A 13,494-nucleotide genomic window follows, 5' to 3' on the forward strand; every position below is an offset into this window, starting at 1 on the left:
CATTTAAGTAAGGTTATACATACTGTACATATACATTTATGTAAGGTTATACATACTGTACATATACATGTATGTAAGGTTATACATACTGTATATATACATTTATGTAAGGTTATACATACTGTACATATGCATATAACCCTACATAATATGTCACTGCTACTGCAGAGGAGGCTGGAATGGAATGCATTTTATGGTATCAAGCAAATCAGACATATGGAAACCACATGTTTGACTTCGTTCCATGGATTCCATTCCAGCCATTACAATGAGCCTGTCCTCCTACAGCTCCTCCCGCCAGCCTCCTATGTACTGCTGTGAAGACTCAGTAGGAGACAATGTCCACTACCTTTGGCATCATTCATGCTATCATGTGACATGGCTTTGTCTTGTCTGGGAATAACTCAGTGACTTTGCCCTCACAGACATATTCATTTCACTGCATATACTGTAGTCAGATATATGTGGCGGCTCGAGCTGGAAAGTGCAACCCCGCACCACTGAAAAAATCTTTCATTTTCCATCTTGAAAGTGAAGTGATGGTTCTTTGAAGAACAGCCCTCTAACTTACTTCTCTGTTAAGTAACAAGTCGTGATACTTCTGACTAAAATTATAACAGAAAATCGTACAAAATATGCTTTGTTTATTCATTAGGTGAGTTTCTTATGTTCACAAATGGATTTGAAGCATCGCCGTGATTTTCATCATATCAACCAAAGAGTGCGTCTTAATATGTCAACATACACACTTCCGTGCTTGTGAATAGCTTGCATATTTGTGTTAATAGCTTCCGCTCTCATGTAAACTAGCAACATTCAAGTTGTTCATTCGGTTGGCTGAAATGTCCAGGACGTTCAAAATAAAATCCTCAGAGTGAAGATAGAAATGGAACGTCTAGAGCTGACTTGATTAGGTACATTGCATTCTATTCTACGTAGACAGTCATTCCTGTTCTACACACAAAATAATTTTTATTGGAACACTCCTAAACATTTCACCCCCCCTGAACAGGCCCCATATGTTGTAAGCCTGTGTTTCTCCACACATAAACACATACACAGAATCTACCACCAGTTGTTTACAATGGAAATAGCTTGTGGAATCTAAAATGTCTGTCTCTCTGTTTTCTGTAGGGTGCGAGCTCTAGTCTGTGCACCACTCCAGCACTACAGCCTCTCTATAATGGATAGGCTACGCAGGCCGGCAGTCCCGATTATGTCACTTCAACACTCCTCTGCTCCCAGCAATCCGTTTGAGCAATGAACAGCCTCTGCTAGGGGAATCCTATGGGGGCTTTGGGTTCTCTCTCTCTCTCTCTCTCTCCTCTCTCTCTCTCTCTCTCTCTCTCTCTCTCTCTCTCTCTCTCTCTCTCTCTCTCTCTCTCTCTCTCTCTCTCTCTCTCTCTCTCTCTCTCTCTCTCTCTCTCTCTCTCTCTCTCTCTCTCTGTATGTGGAGGGGAGAGTGCTTAGACGAAGACACATTCTCTATGAAATGTTTAGATACATGAACTCTTGAATACGTCAGAGAGAAAGAGAGACGTGTTTTTTGTAGCCTGTAATAGATTCAGAAGCTGCCTCAGTCTGGAAAGAGACAGCGCGTTTGAAGTCGTGTGTCTAGGAGATAGGAAGTCGGTAGCAGAGCAAGCAGAGAGATAGGCCACAACAACCATCACACCAACTGGTTGCTTTCAGGATCAGTACAAAGCATCCAAATATACTTGCACTGTATTGAGACTAGGCTATTTAAAGTGCTGGCTGATTTTGTTAGTCAAATAATGTGGTCATTGACAATATGGTAGACTACTGTCAATTTTTGATTTTGCCTCAACTTAGATCTCAGTACTGAGTATCAGAAGAACAGAATATACTGTACACACACACACACACACACACACACGCACGCACGCACACACACACACACACACACAAAGAGCCAGGCAGATCCATAGACATTTACATTTACATTTAAGTCATTTAGCAGACACTCTTATCCAGAGCGACTTACAGTAGTGAATGCATACATTTCATACAATTTCTTTTTTTTGTTTTTCTGGGTGTGTTATCATGTTACCTACAGGATCATATAGTGGACATAGATGACAGCAGATCCACATGTGGGGTCAAACCCCAGGTCTAATGCAGCCTGTTCTGAATTTCATAGAACCCAAACTAGATGGTTATCTAAGCCTACTGTATATGTTCAGTCAGAGAGGCTGATGTAGGACATACAATGGTCTTCAAAGTGGTTGAACCTTCATTGTATGACAACAAATACACAAACGGGCTAAAATGAACACAGACACGTATGCATACACACACACACACACACACACACACCATCTGTTTGATTCCTAGAGTTGGCGGCTGTTGGGACATTATTTTATGATAACAAGGAGGCATACTGTCTAATCTCCTTATACCACCTATCAGCTGCTGACTTACATACTCACAACTATTATTCCTAAAGTACATAGTAACATACATACTCACAACTATTATTCCTAAAGTACATAGCAACATACATACTCACAACTATTAGTCCTAAAGTACATAGTAACATACATACTCACAACTATTCAACTGTACATAGAAGTCTTCCACCCATGTTAGAGCCAATACAGTCTCTGCATAGTACTGTTTGTCAACCTTCTACAGCCCTCATTTAAAACAACAATTATGCTGCTATTTAATAACCTAGGTCCTAGAGGTAAGCAATGTTTAATAATGTACAATTAACCAAATAATGAATTCATAATTAATCTGTATGGCATATATTGAAATCTGTAATCTTCATCCCTAACTACAACGTTTTCAGACAAGATAGAACGACCAAAGGGGGCGGTGTTGCAATCTACTGCAGAGATAGCCTGCAGAGTTCTGTCCTGCTATCCAGGTCTGTACCCAAACAATTTGAACTTCTACTTTTAAAAATCCACCTCTCCAAAAACAAGTCTCTCACCGTTGCCGCCTGCTATAGACCCCCCTCGGCCCCTAGCTGTGCTCTGGACACCATATGTGAACTGATTGCCCCCCATCTATCTTCAGAGCTCGTGCTACTAGGTGACCTAAACTGGGACATGCTTAACACTCCAGCCATCCTACAATCCAAGCTTGATGCCCTCAATCTCACACAAATTATTAATGAACCCACCAGGTACAACCCCAAAGCCGCAAACACTGGCACCCTCATAGATATCATCCTAACCAACGTGCCCTCTAAATACACCTCTGCTGTTTTCAACCAAGATCTCAGCGATCACTGCCTCATTGCCTGCACCCGTAATGGGTCAGTGGTCAAACGACCTCCACTCATCACAGTCAAACGCTCCCTGAAACATTTCAACGAGCAAGCCTTTCTAATCGACCTGGCCCGGGTATCCTGGAAGGATATTGACCTCATCCCGTCAGTAGAGGATGCCTGGTTATTTTTTTTAAATGCCTTCCTCACCATCTTAAATAAGCATGCCCCATTCAAGAAATGTAGAACCAGGAACAGATATAGCCCTTGGTTCTCCCCAGACCTGACTGCCCTTAACCAACACAAAAATATCCTGTGGCGTTCTGCATTAGCATCGAACTGCCCCCGCGATATGCAACTTTTCAGGGAAGTTAGAAACCAATACACACAGGCAGTTAGAAACGCCAAGGCTAGCTTTTTCAAACAGAAATTCGCTTCATGCAACTCCAACTCTAAAAAGTTCTGGGACATTGTAAAGTCCATGGAGAATAAGAACACCTCCTCCCAACTGCCCACTGCACTGAGGATAGGAAACTCTGTCACCACCGATAAGCCCACTATAATTGAGAATTTCAATAAGAATTTTTCTATGGCTGGCCATGCTTTCCACCTAACTACCCCTACTGCATTCAACAGCACTGCACCCCCCGCAGCTACTCGCCCAAGCCTCCCCCATTTCTCCTTCTCCCAAATCCATTACGCTGATGTTCTGAAAGAGCTGCAAAATCTGGACCCCTACAAATCAGCTGGGCTTGACAATCTGGACCCTTTCTTTCTAAAATTATCTGCCGAAATTATTGCAACCCCTATTACTAGCCTGTTCAATCTCTCTTTCGTGTCGTCTGAGATTCCCATAGATTGGAAAGCAGCTGCTGTCATCCCCCTCTTCAAAGGAGGTGACACTCTTGACCCAAATTGCTACAGACCTATATCCATCCTACCCTGCCTTTCTAAGGTCTTCGAAAGCCAAGTCAACAAACAGATTACCGACCATTTCGAATCCCACCGCACGCTCTCCGCTATGCAATCTGGTTTCAGAGCTGGTCATGGGTGCACCTCAGCAACGCTCAAGGTCCTAAACGACATCGTAACCGCCATCGATATGAAACAATACTGTGCTGCCGTATTCATTGACCTGGCCAAAGCTTTTGACTCTGTTAATCACCACATCCTCATCGGCAGACTCAGTAGCCTTGGTTTCTCAAACGATTGCGTCGCCTGGTTCACCAACTACTTCTCTGACAGAGTTAAGTGTGTCAAATCGAGGGCCTGCTGTCCGGACCTCTGGCAGTCTCTATGGGGGTACCACAGGGTTCAATTATTGGGCCAACTCTTTTCTCTGTACACATCAATGATGTCGCTCTTGCTGCTGGTGAATCTCTGATCCACCTCTACGCAGACGACACCATTCTGTATACTTCTGGCCCTTCTTTGGACACTGTGTTAACAATCCTCCAGACGAGCTTCAAAGCCATTCAACTCTCCTTCCGTGGTCTCCAACTGCTCCTAAACACAAGTAAAACTAAATGCATGCTCTTCAACCGATCGCTGCCTGCACCTGCCCGCCTGTCCAGCATCACTTCTCTGGACGGTTCTAACTTAGAATTTGTGGACAACTACAAATACCTAGGTGTCTGGTTAGACTGTAAACTCTCCTTCCAGACTCACATCAATCATCTCCAATCCAAAGTTAAATCTAGAATTGGCTTCCTATTTCGCAACAAAGCATCCTTCACTCATGCTGCCAAACATACCCTCGTAAAACTGACCATCCTACCAATCCTCGACTTTGGCGATGTCATTTACAAAATAGCCTCCAATACCCTACTCACCAAGCTGGATGCAGTCTATCACAGTGCCATCCGTTTTGTCACCAAAGCCCCATATACTACCCACCACTGCGACCTGTACGCTCTCGTTGGCTGGCCTTCGCTTCATAATCGTCGCCAAACACATTGGCTCCAGGTTATCTCCGCTCACTGGTCACCATAGCAGCATCCACCTGTAGCACGCGCTCCAGCAGGTATATCTCTCTGGTCACCCCTAAAGCCAACTCCTCCTTTGGTCATCTCTCCTTCCAGTTCTCTGCTGCCAATGACTGGAACGAACTACAAAAATCTCTGAAACTGGAAACACTTATCTCCCTCACTAGCTTTAAGCACCAGCTATCAGAGCAGCTCCCAGATCACTGCACCTGTACATAGCCCATCTATAATTTAGCCCAAACTACTACCTCTTCCCCTACTGTATTTATTTATTTAATTTATTTTGCTCCTTTATTTATCCTTTATATTCCTTTATATTATTTATATTTTAACTTTGAACTTTCTTCAAACTACAAATCTACCATTCCAGTGCTTTACATGCTATACTTTATTTACTTTGCCACCATGGCCTTTTTGCCTCTACCTCCCTTATCTCACATCATTTGCTCACATTGTATATAGTCTTATTTTTTTCTACTGCATCATTGATTGTATGTTGTTTTACTCCATGTGTAACTCTGTGTTTTTGTATGTTGTCGAACTGCTTTGCTTTATCTTGGCCAGGTCGCAATTGTAAATGAGAACTTGTTCTCAACTTGCCTACCTGGTTAAATAAAGGTGAAATAAAAATAAAAAAATTAAATATTCAGAATGATTACATGACATTTTCTAGCCTATCGGTATGTTGAGTCTGCGTCTTGGTTTCAGTAATGTGTCTCTTGAGAAAATTACAACTTGTATAGTAGAGAAGATTTTATTGTTTTGTCGTTGGAACATTGTCTTGTTCTACCAGCGATACAGAAGCAGTTGTGAGGGTGTGCGGGCGCGGGCCTACGTCCAGGCCTGTGGTATGAGTCATCCATCCTGGCCCTAGGTTCTCAGAAACTCAACCTCTCTGCCACTCTAGCCAATCTCAGGTTGTCATGGCGCTCTCCATTGTCTGATTAGTATGCGTGAGAAACAAACCCGTAGCTGAGATTACAGACATTAATAGCATAGTAATGGCCAGATAAGTGGCTGGTTCATAGCATAATTAGCAAAGGAAAAATAACTCAACAGTCTGCACTGTGAGTGTCACAAAAAAATAAAACGGTTTTAATCTGTCGTTGTTCATTGGCGCGGTAGGCCTACATTCCTGTCACTTGAATTCTACACAGAAGCACATGGCTTACTTCCAGTATCTGTAGTATCTGAATCAATGTGATTCAGTATTTCATTCAGTATCGTTCTTCTATCTCCTATCCGTCTAGACTATCTGCCTTGTGCGTCTAGACGATCTGATTCAGTCCTGAGATCTTCTATCAGCTGTCAGCCCAACCGTATCTGATTCCACATCCACTCCGTATTCCTATCTACAGTGTCTTTCATCAACGTGAGCTCTACGCTCCCCTCAGACCATACCTGATGCAGGGTCACTCCTCACTCCTCCTCTGCCCAGATCAACTCTGCTCTGGCACTACTTGCACACAATTATTATCAGCTGCGCTGCTTTTCTCTGGAGTCTGCGGCTCAATTTCATTTTGTCATTCTGTGATTCCTTGCATTCTATCTGCTCTCTTCCTTCTCATTGTTAATGACCTGGCTGACTGCAGCCAATCATTTTCATCTCGGGCGCGGCCGCCACATCACATCTCACCGCCGTCGCCAGGCGCGCAGCTCGTGCTGTCGTTGCTAGGCTGTCGTGCCTGCAGCTGCATGCAGAGCGACACGCGCCGTGGTTACCGCTGCCTCCGTGCAGAGTCGTGCTCAGGTCTCCCACTTGTCTTTATGTGGACGTGCCACTGCTGCTGACGGCATAGAAAACGAACAGGATCAGATTCACACAGCAGTTAAAGACAGCTATGGGTTATTTCATCTGTGTGTGTTTTAATAATGAACTTGATTCCTCGTTTGCATTTTCATCATTTTTATCATCATGTGCTGTCACATTTAACGTGTGTTTTTTTTGTTACCATTCTATTGTCATCATTTAACACCAATTGCTAATATTGATTGATTGAGAGATCATTGATTTGGCTGCAGGTCTTATCTCAATGTGCGCCTGTGTGTACGAAGCAGTACCACGCAGCGCTACATTTTTGCGCCAACTCTTCCGCCAGAGCGATTTTGTGTGTGTGTGTGTGTGTGTGTGTGTGTGTGTGTGTGTGTGTGTTGGCTGTTGGCCAGAACAGTGTGACTGATTAGTGCTGTGTCCAGCCCTGATTGTACTCACCAACCATAACCAATCAGTGCTTCATTCAGACAGTAGCCCTCGGTAGTACTGGCTGGCGTGCTGGGGAACCAGGCAGAGTGGAGATACACAGCTCAAATCGATCTACGTGTAACCAGTGATCGATTGTCTTCATTTAACCTTTATACAGGTTCGTCTCATTGAGATACAATCTCTTTTGCAAGAGGGACCTGTCTGATGACTAACCTTCTCTGAGGCTAAAGCCTTTAGTTCAGAGGGTTAACATAGTCTTCTGGGGCATCGGGTTCAATCACAATTACTGCCTGCTTCCCTCACCAACCCTGTAACCCTATAGGGATCAACCAGGAGTGCCTGTGTCCTGAGGCGCTATGAGAACCTGTCCCAGAGCTTTAAGACCAGCTACATAAGACAACAACCCCTAGGAAACGTTGTCATTCTGTTCTCTTTGTGTATATGACCTCCCCTGTAAAACCCCTACAGCATCCCCTATACTGTAAATCAGTCACTCTATAAACGACAGAGATATGTGTGAGTGTGTGTGTGTGCACGTGTGCGTGCGAGCGTGCGTGTTAGGGCTGGGGATTGCCAAGGACCTCACCATACGGTATCACGATATTTAGGTGCCGATACGATAGGTATTACGGTTCTCACCATTCTATATGCATTGTGATTTGATACTGTGATTTTATTGTGATTTGATGTTCCTGAACATATTGCTCACCATTATGTCTGCTGCAGAGACAGGAGAGAGCATGGATCAGTCATGGAAATAAAAGTGCTGAAAACATGTTGGCTCACTTTTTCAAAAGAGTTTTGGCGCAGGTACAGCCGACTAGTGCTAGCAACAACAAAAAGTCTCATCAATACTCTTTGTCATTGAGAAAGGGGTTCTTTGAGAGCCATAGCACTGTATACCTTTGTGACAACACACAGACATACTGCCATCTAAGCCCAACACCGCAATGAAAAAGCAATGAACCGCAATGAAAAAGGCATAATTCAATATCAGAAGGTAAAAACATATATCCTCTTCCTTTCACTAGTCAGTGCAGCATAACTTAACCACAGGCAGGCTGACTGGCGGGCTCTTCCATTTACGCTAAAAAAACAGGGGGGTTTGGTGGGGGAGGAGGGTGCGAGGGAGAGTGGCTGTTGGGCTGGTTACACCCCTCCATCTGCTCACAGTGTGCCGGGCTGCTGCTGCTGCTGCTTTCACCATCCTGCTTCTAATACAGACCCTCAATCCCTTGTTTTTATGGCTGAACACCTGCTTATGTCTTTCTCCTTGTAGCGAAGCCCATTCCTCCTTTTCTGCCTTCCCAATTCAGCAGTATTGTTCTCAATTTCCATTTAAAGAAACTCACAGGGAAGTAGAGTTGCTCTTTGCATTCCTCCTGGACTCAGTCTTCCCTTTACACTCCTTCCTTCAAAAACATGGTTATTCATGTTTATGCTTAAGACATTTCAAGGGAAGAGGAGTTTGATTTTTCTCTCCCAGTCCAGTTATGTGCTTCCTGGTGTTGCGGTTTCTATTAATGGACAGGAGGAATTGATCATCATCAGAAGAACAGAAGGAATGAGATCAGGGGCTGCCGCGCTCTGAGAGAGAGAGAGATAGAGAGAGAGAGAGAGAGAGAGGGAGAGGAGAGAGAGGAGAGAGAGAGAGAGAGAGAGAGAGAAGGAGAAAGTGGGGGGAGAGAGAGAGAGAGAGAAGGAGAAAGTGGGGGGGAGAGAAAGAAGAGAGAGGGAGAGACAGAGAAAGGGAGGGAGAGAGAGAGAGAGATACGGGTGAAAGAGAGGGAGGCGTGTGAGTGCCAGAGAGAGAGAGAGAGAGGAGCGAGGGAAGGGAGTGAGTGAGAGTCTGAGAGAGACAGCACAACACTGAGAGCGGACTTCCCTAGGAGCTGCTCACTGCTACAACGCCACAACTCACAGCTAGGGGACAAAACACACCCCAACACACACTCACACTGTACACACACCCAGCCGAGAGGAGGCTTTATCCACTTCTGACCGAAAGGCTTTGTGAAATTTCCGTGTATTGAAATCGAAGTGGACAAAAACCCAGTCACAATGGAAGAGAATATGGAAGAAGGACAGAATTCAAAAGGTACGGTGTAAAATCTTTAAAAACATTTTTTAAATATCTCGGAGCTATCCATTTTTCCTTTGTGTTGCTGCTGCTGCAACTGTATGTACTGTATGCCTATGTTACACACTCTCTCTTTGACACAGACATGTATTTGGATGCTGCCAAGCAAAGAATAAGCTACTGATGCAGACTAAGAAACACATGGATTGTAATTACTTGAGTGTTTTCGGGAGATTTTTTTCATTATTATTGATTGTCATCATCGTTCAGAGTTCATTGGAATTGCGCTGGTTTTATTTTGATTTGAGCAATGCTGTTTTGAAGGGTGGAGGGTGGGGAGGATGGAGGGAGGGAGGGAGGGAGGGAGGCAGAGAGAAGGAGGCGGGTGTTTGGGGGTCCCTTGTTTGTTGAGTGGTGGATTGGAGAGGGGGTCCGTGGGAATTGTCTTGTCTTCTGCTTGAACGCTTCTCTTGGCGGCTCACAAGAGACAGAAGAGAAGTGAATTCACTTCCCTCCCTCCATCCCTCCCTCCTTCACTCACTCTCTCCATTTTCCCCGGGTATGGAAACAATGCAGCCATTACAATGCTATCTAAGCTCAAATCATCTCAAATCAGATTAGCACGCCTGTCTGTCCTCCTGTCCCTTTGACCCAGTAACAGTTGTTTGTTTAGTGGCGGGGTGTATGGCAGCTGTACCATTCATCTCATTTAATGGCACTGTGCTGGAGGATGGGCGGGTGTTGTCTTGTCGAGGGGGGATCAACAGAACACGTATGCAGCGCTAGCTAACACTATATACCCATTATGAATGAAAAATGTGAATGCGTTTTCTGTTATGGAGATGGAATGAATATTTCTGACTGTTTTTATAGATGACGGACACTCTTAGCCAATCAGAGAAAAGCATGGGGACCCATCTTTAGCCCAAGCAGATGCTGCCCTTCCTTCCTTCCTTCCTTCCTTCCTTCCTTCCTTCCTTCCTTCCTTCCTTCCTTCCTTCCTTCCTTCCTTCCTTCCTTCCTTCCTCCTCCTTCCTTCCTTCCTTCCTTCCTTCCTTCCTTCCTTCCTTCCTTCCTTCCTTCCTTCCTTCCTTCCTTCCTTCCTTCCTTCCTTCCTTCCTTCCTTCCTTCCTTCCTCCCCTTTACCTCCTCCCCCACGCCGCTTTCACATACACAATTTACACATATGAACCACACACCCCGCCCCTCCACTAAAAACAGGTTACAAAAGGTTACACTTGGGGTTGGAGTGTAGAGAGAGAGACAGAGGGGGAGAGAGACAGCGATATTCTTCCATAACAAAGGCATCACCTACAGAGAGATGAACCTGGAGAAGAGTACCCTAAGCAAGCTGGTCCTGGGGCTCTGTTCACAAACACAAACATACCCCACAGAGCCCCAGGACAGCAACACAACTAGACCCAACCAAATCCTGAGAAAAACAAAAAGATAATTACTTGGCACATTGGAAAGAATTAACAAAAAAACAGAGCAACTAGAATGCTATTTGGCCCTAAACAGGGAGTACACAGTGGCAGAATACTTGACCACTGTAACTGACCCAAACTTAAGGAAAGCTTTGACTATGTACAGACTCAGTGATCATAGCCTTGCTATTGAGAGAGGCCGCCGTAGGCAGACCTGGCTCTCAAGAGAAGACAGGCTATGTGCACACTGCCCACAAAATGAGGTGGAAACTGAGGTGCACTTCCTAACCTCCTGCCAAATGTATGACCATATTAGAGACACATATTTCCCTCAGATTACACAGACCCACAAAGAATTTGAAAACAAATCCAATTTTGATAAACTCCCATATCTACTGGGTGAAATACCAGTGTGCCATCACAGCAGCCAGATTTATGACCTGTTGCCACAAGAAAAGGGCAACCAGTGAAGAACAAACACCATTGTAAATACAACCCATATGTATGTTTATTTATTGTCCCTTTTGTACTTAAACTATTTGCACATCGTTACAACACTGTATATAGACATAATATGACATTTTAAATGTCTTTATTCTTTTGGAACTTGTGTGAGTGTAATATTTACTGTTCACTTTTTATTCTTTGTTTCACTTTTGCTTATCCATTTCACTTCCTTTGGCAATGTAAACATGTTTCCCATGCCAATAAATCCCCTTGAATTGAATTGAGAATGAGAAAGAGGGAGTGAGAGAGGGGGGAGAGAGAGAGAGAGAGAGAGAGTTGAATTGAGAATGAGAAAGAGGGAGTGAGAGAGGGGGAAGGGAGAGAGAGAGAGAGAGAGACTATGACTATGAGATAGAGAGAGGGAGGGAGGGAGAGAAGCGGGAGGGAGAGAGAGCGAGAGAGAGAGATGGAAAGAGAGAGAGGGGGGGAGAAAGAAAGATAGGGGGAGAGAGAGAGTGAGGGAGTGAGTGAAGGTTCCCTGCCATGGTCATTGTCCTTCCAGTGGTCCCTGTCGCGTATTTAAGTAACTGTTCTGTTGATCGCTCATTAGCCCCGACCCACATCTGAAATAGAGAGAGATGGAGGGAGAGAGAGAAAAAAAACAGGGCAGCTTAAACATATCATTTTGTTTTTGTAGAACCCATAATCTTTTCTTTCTTTTTTCTCACTCTCAATCTGTCTCTCTCCATCCCTTCTCTCTCTGTCTCTGTCTCTGTCTCTGTCTCTCTTCTCTCTGTCTCTCTACCTCTCTCTTCTCTCTCTGTTTCTCTCTCTCTCTCAATTCAATTCAAGGAGCTTTATTTGCATGGGAAACATATGTTAAGAACTCTGTCTCTGGCTCTTCTCTCTCTCTATCCCTTCTCTCTCTCTCTTTCTCTGTCTCTCTCTCCCAATGCCAAAATAACTACAACCATGTGGCGATGGTACTCAATGTGACCAAATCCAAAATGTGCCCCATCACAGTTTGCCAGCAACAGCAACAGAGTCAGTCTATGTTTACCGACAGGGGTTGGTGGGATTAGATGGTTGTTTACTTCTGAGTGAGCACCACCCACCTCTGGGAGAAAATGTGTTAGCTCCGGCCTTTGGAAAATCTTCAACTGCTGGACTCGAACCATTTGAAGTTCCCAGTTCAATTAGTTGTTTCCCTGCGTGTCATCTCTTCATTACCATACTCTCTAGAGTCTAAAGAGTCAGGTGCTGAAAGCAGAGGGTCTGTGAATATTTGTCCAGGCAGTTGTTGCTTTCTTGAGATAATAATAAATGCCTTGGGGTGTTGGATAGCAGAATACTGATAGTCTCTCTCTCTCTCTCTCTCTCTCTCTCTCTCTCTCTCGCTTGCTCTCTCTCTACTTCCCTCTATGCGGCTGCGGGTCTCCTATACTTCATTGCAGCATACTTGGCTAACCACAAATATAGCCGAACCCACAGAAAAAAATGATCAATGCAAATCTCTTTAGCAGGCTGAGGGAAGGGACAATTGGAGGGAGAGGGCAAGGGACGACAGAAGGAGAGATGGAGGGAGGGAGGTAGCTGGGTGAGCAGAGATGTGCTGTGGAGAAACAAAACGACAGCGATGGTGGTGACGACGGAGAGATGGGAGGTGCTCTTTCACACTCTCTCTCTCTCGCTCTCTCTCTCTCTCTCTCTCTCTGATGGATGGAGGGATGTTGTTTTGGAGAAAGCAGGAGGGATAGCGGGAGTGGGTTTGAAGAAGGATGGAGATTAACAAGGTAATGGTGTCGATTTTTGAGAAAGCAAATACCTCCTACCCGTATATCAACGCGGCAACACACGCTTACACAGACATTAATCACTGTACGCACACACACACGCAAACACACACACACACAAACACACACACACACACACACACATAAACACACATATCTGGTCTCCCCAAACACTTAGATTTAGAAATACAGAGCATTAGGAAGTACTCTGCGTGGGGGGTCAGCACGGGCAGCTGTGGTCATAACGGTGACGAACATGGTGATGATTCTGATGATGTTATGGTGTTGATTATGGGGACGGTGATGCTGAATGTTATGGTG

The 13,494-nt window shown here is 44.6% G+C and overlaps 1 protein-coding gene across 4 annotated transcripts in view; it reads left to right on the top strand.

Annotated features, from left to right (window-relative positions):
* LOC106610164 (neuronal membrane glycoprotein M6-a) overlaps nucleotides 1-13,494 on the top strand; it is a 75,597-nt gene that overhangs the window by 15,612 nt on the left and 46,491 nt on the right. The window contains exon 1 of one of the 4 annotated variants that reach the window (XM_014209345.3): nucleotides 9,187-9,524. The exons of 2 other annotated variants lie outside the window; for them this stretch is intronic. In XM_014209345.3, coding sequence (XP_014064820.1) covers nucleotides 9,488-9,524 — 37 coding nt within the window. In that variant the 5' untranslated portion in view covers nucleotides 9,187-9,487. Of the gene's footprint in view, nucleotides 1-9,186; nucleotides 9,525-13,494 lie in introns of those variants that run through there. One more of the 4 variants, XM_014209343.3, reaches the window with a different exon arrangement.

This window comes from Salmo salar, chromosome 08 (assembly GCF_965601325.2).
Source record: "Salmo salar chromosome 08, fSalSal1, whole genome shotgun sequence".
Taxonomy (NCBI): Eukaryota; Metazoa; Chordata; class Actinopteri; order Salmoniformes; family Salmonidae; genus Salmo; species Salmo salar.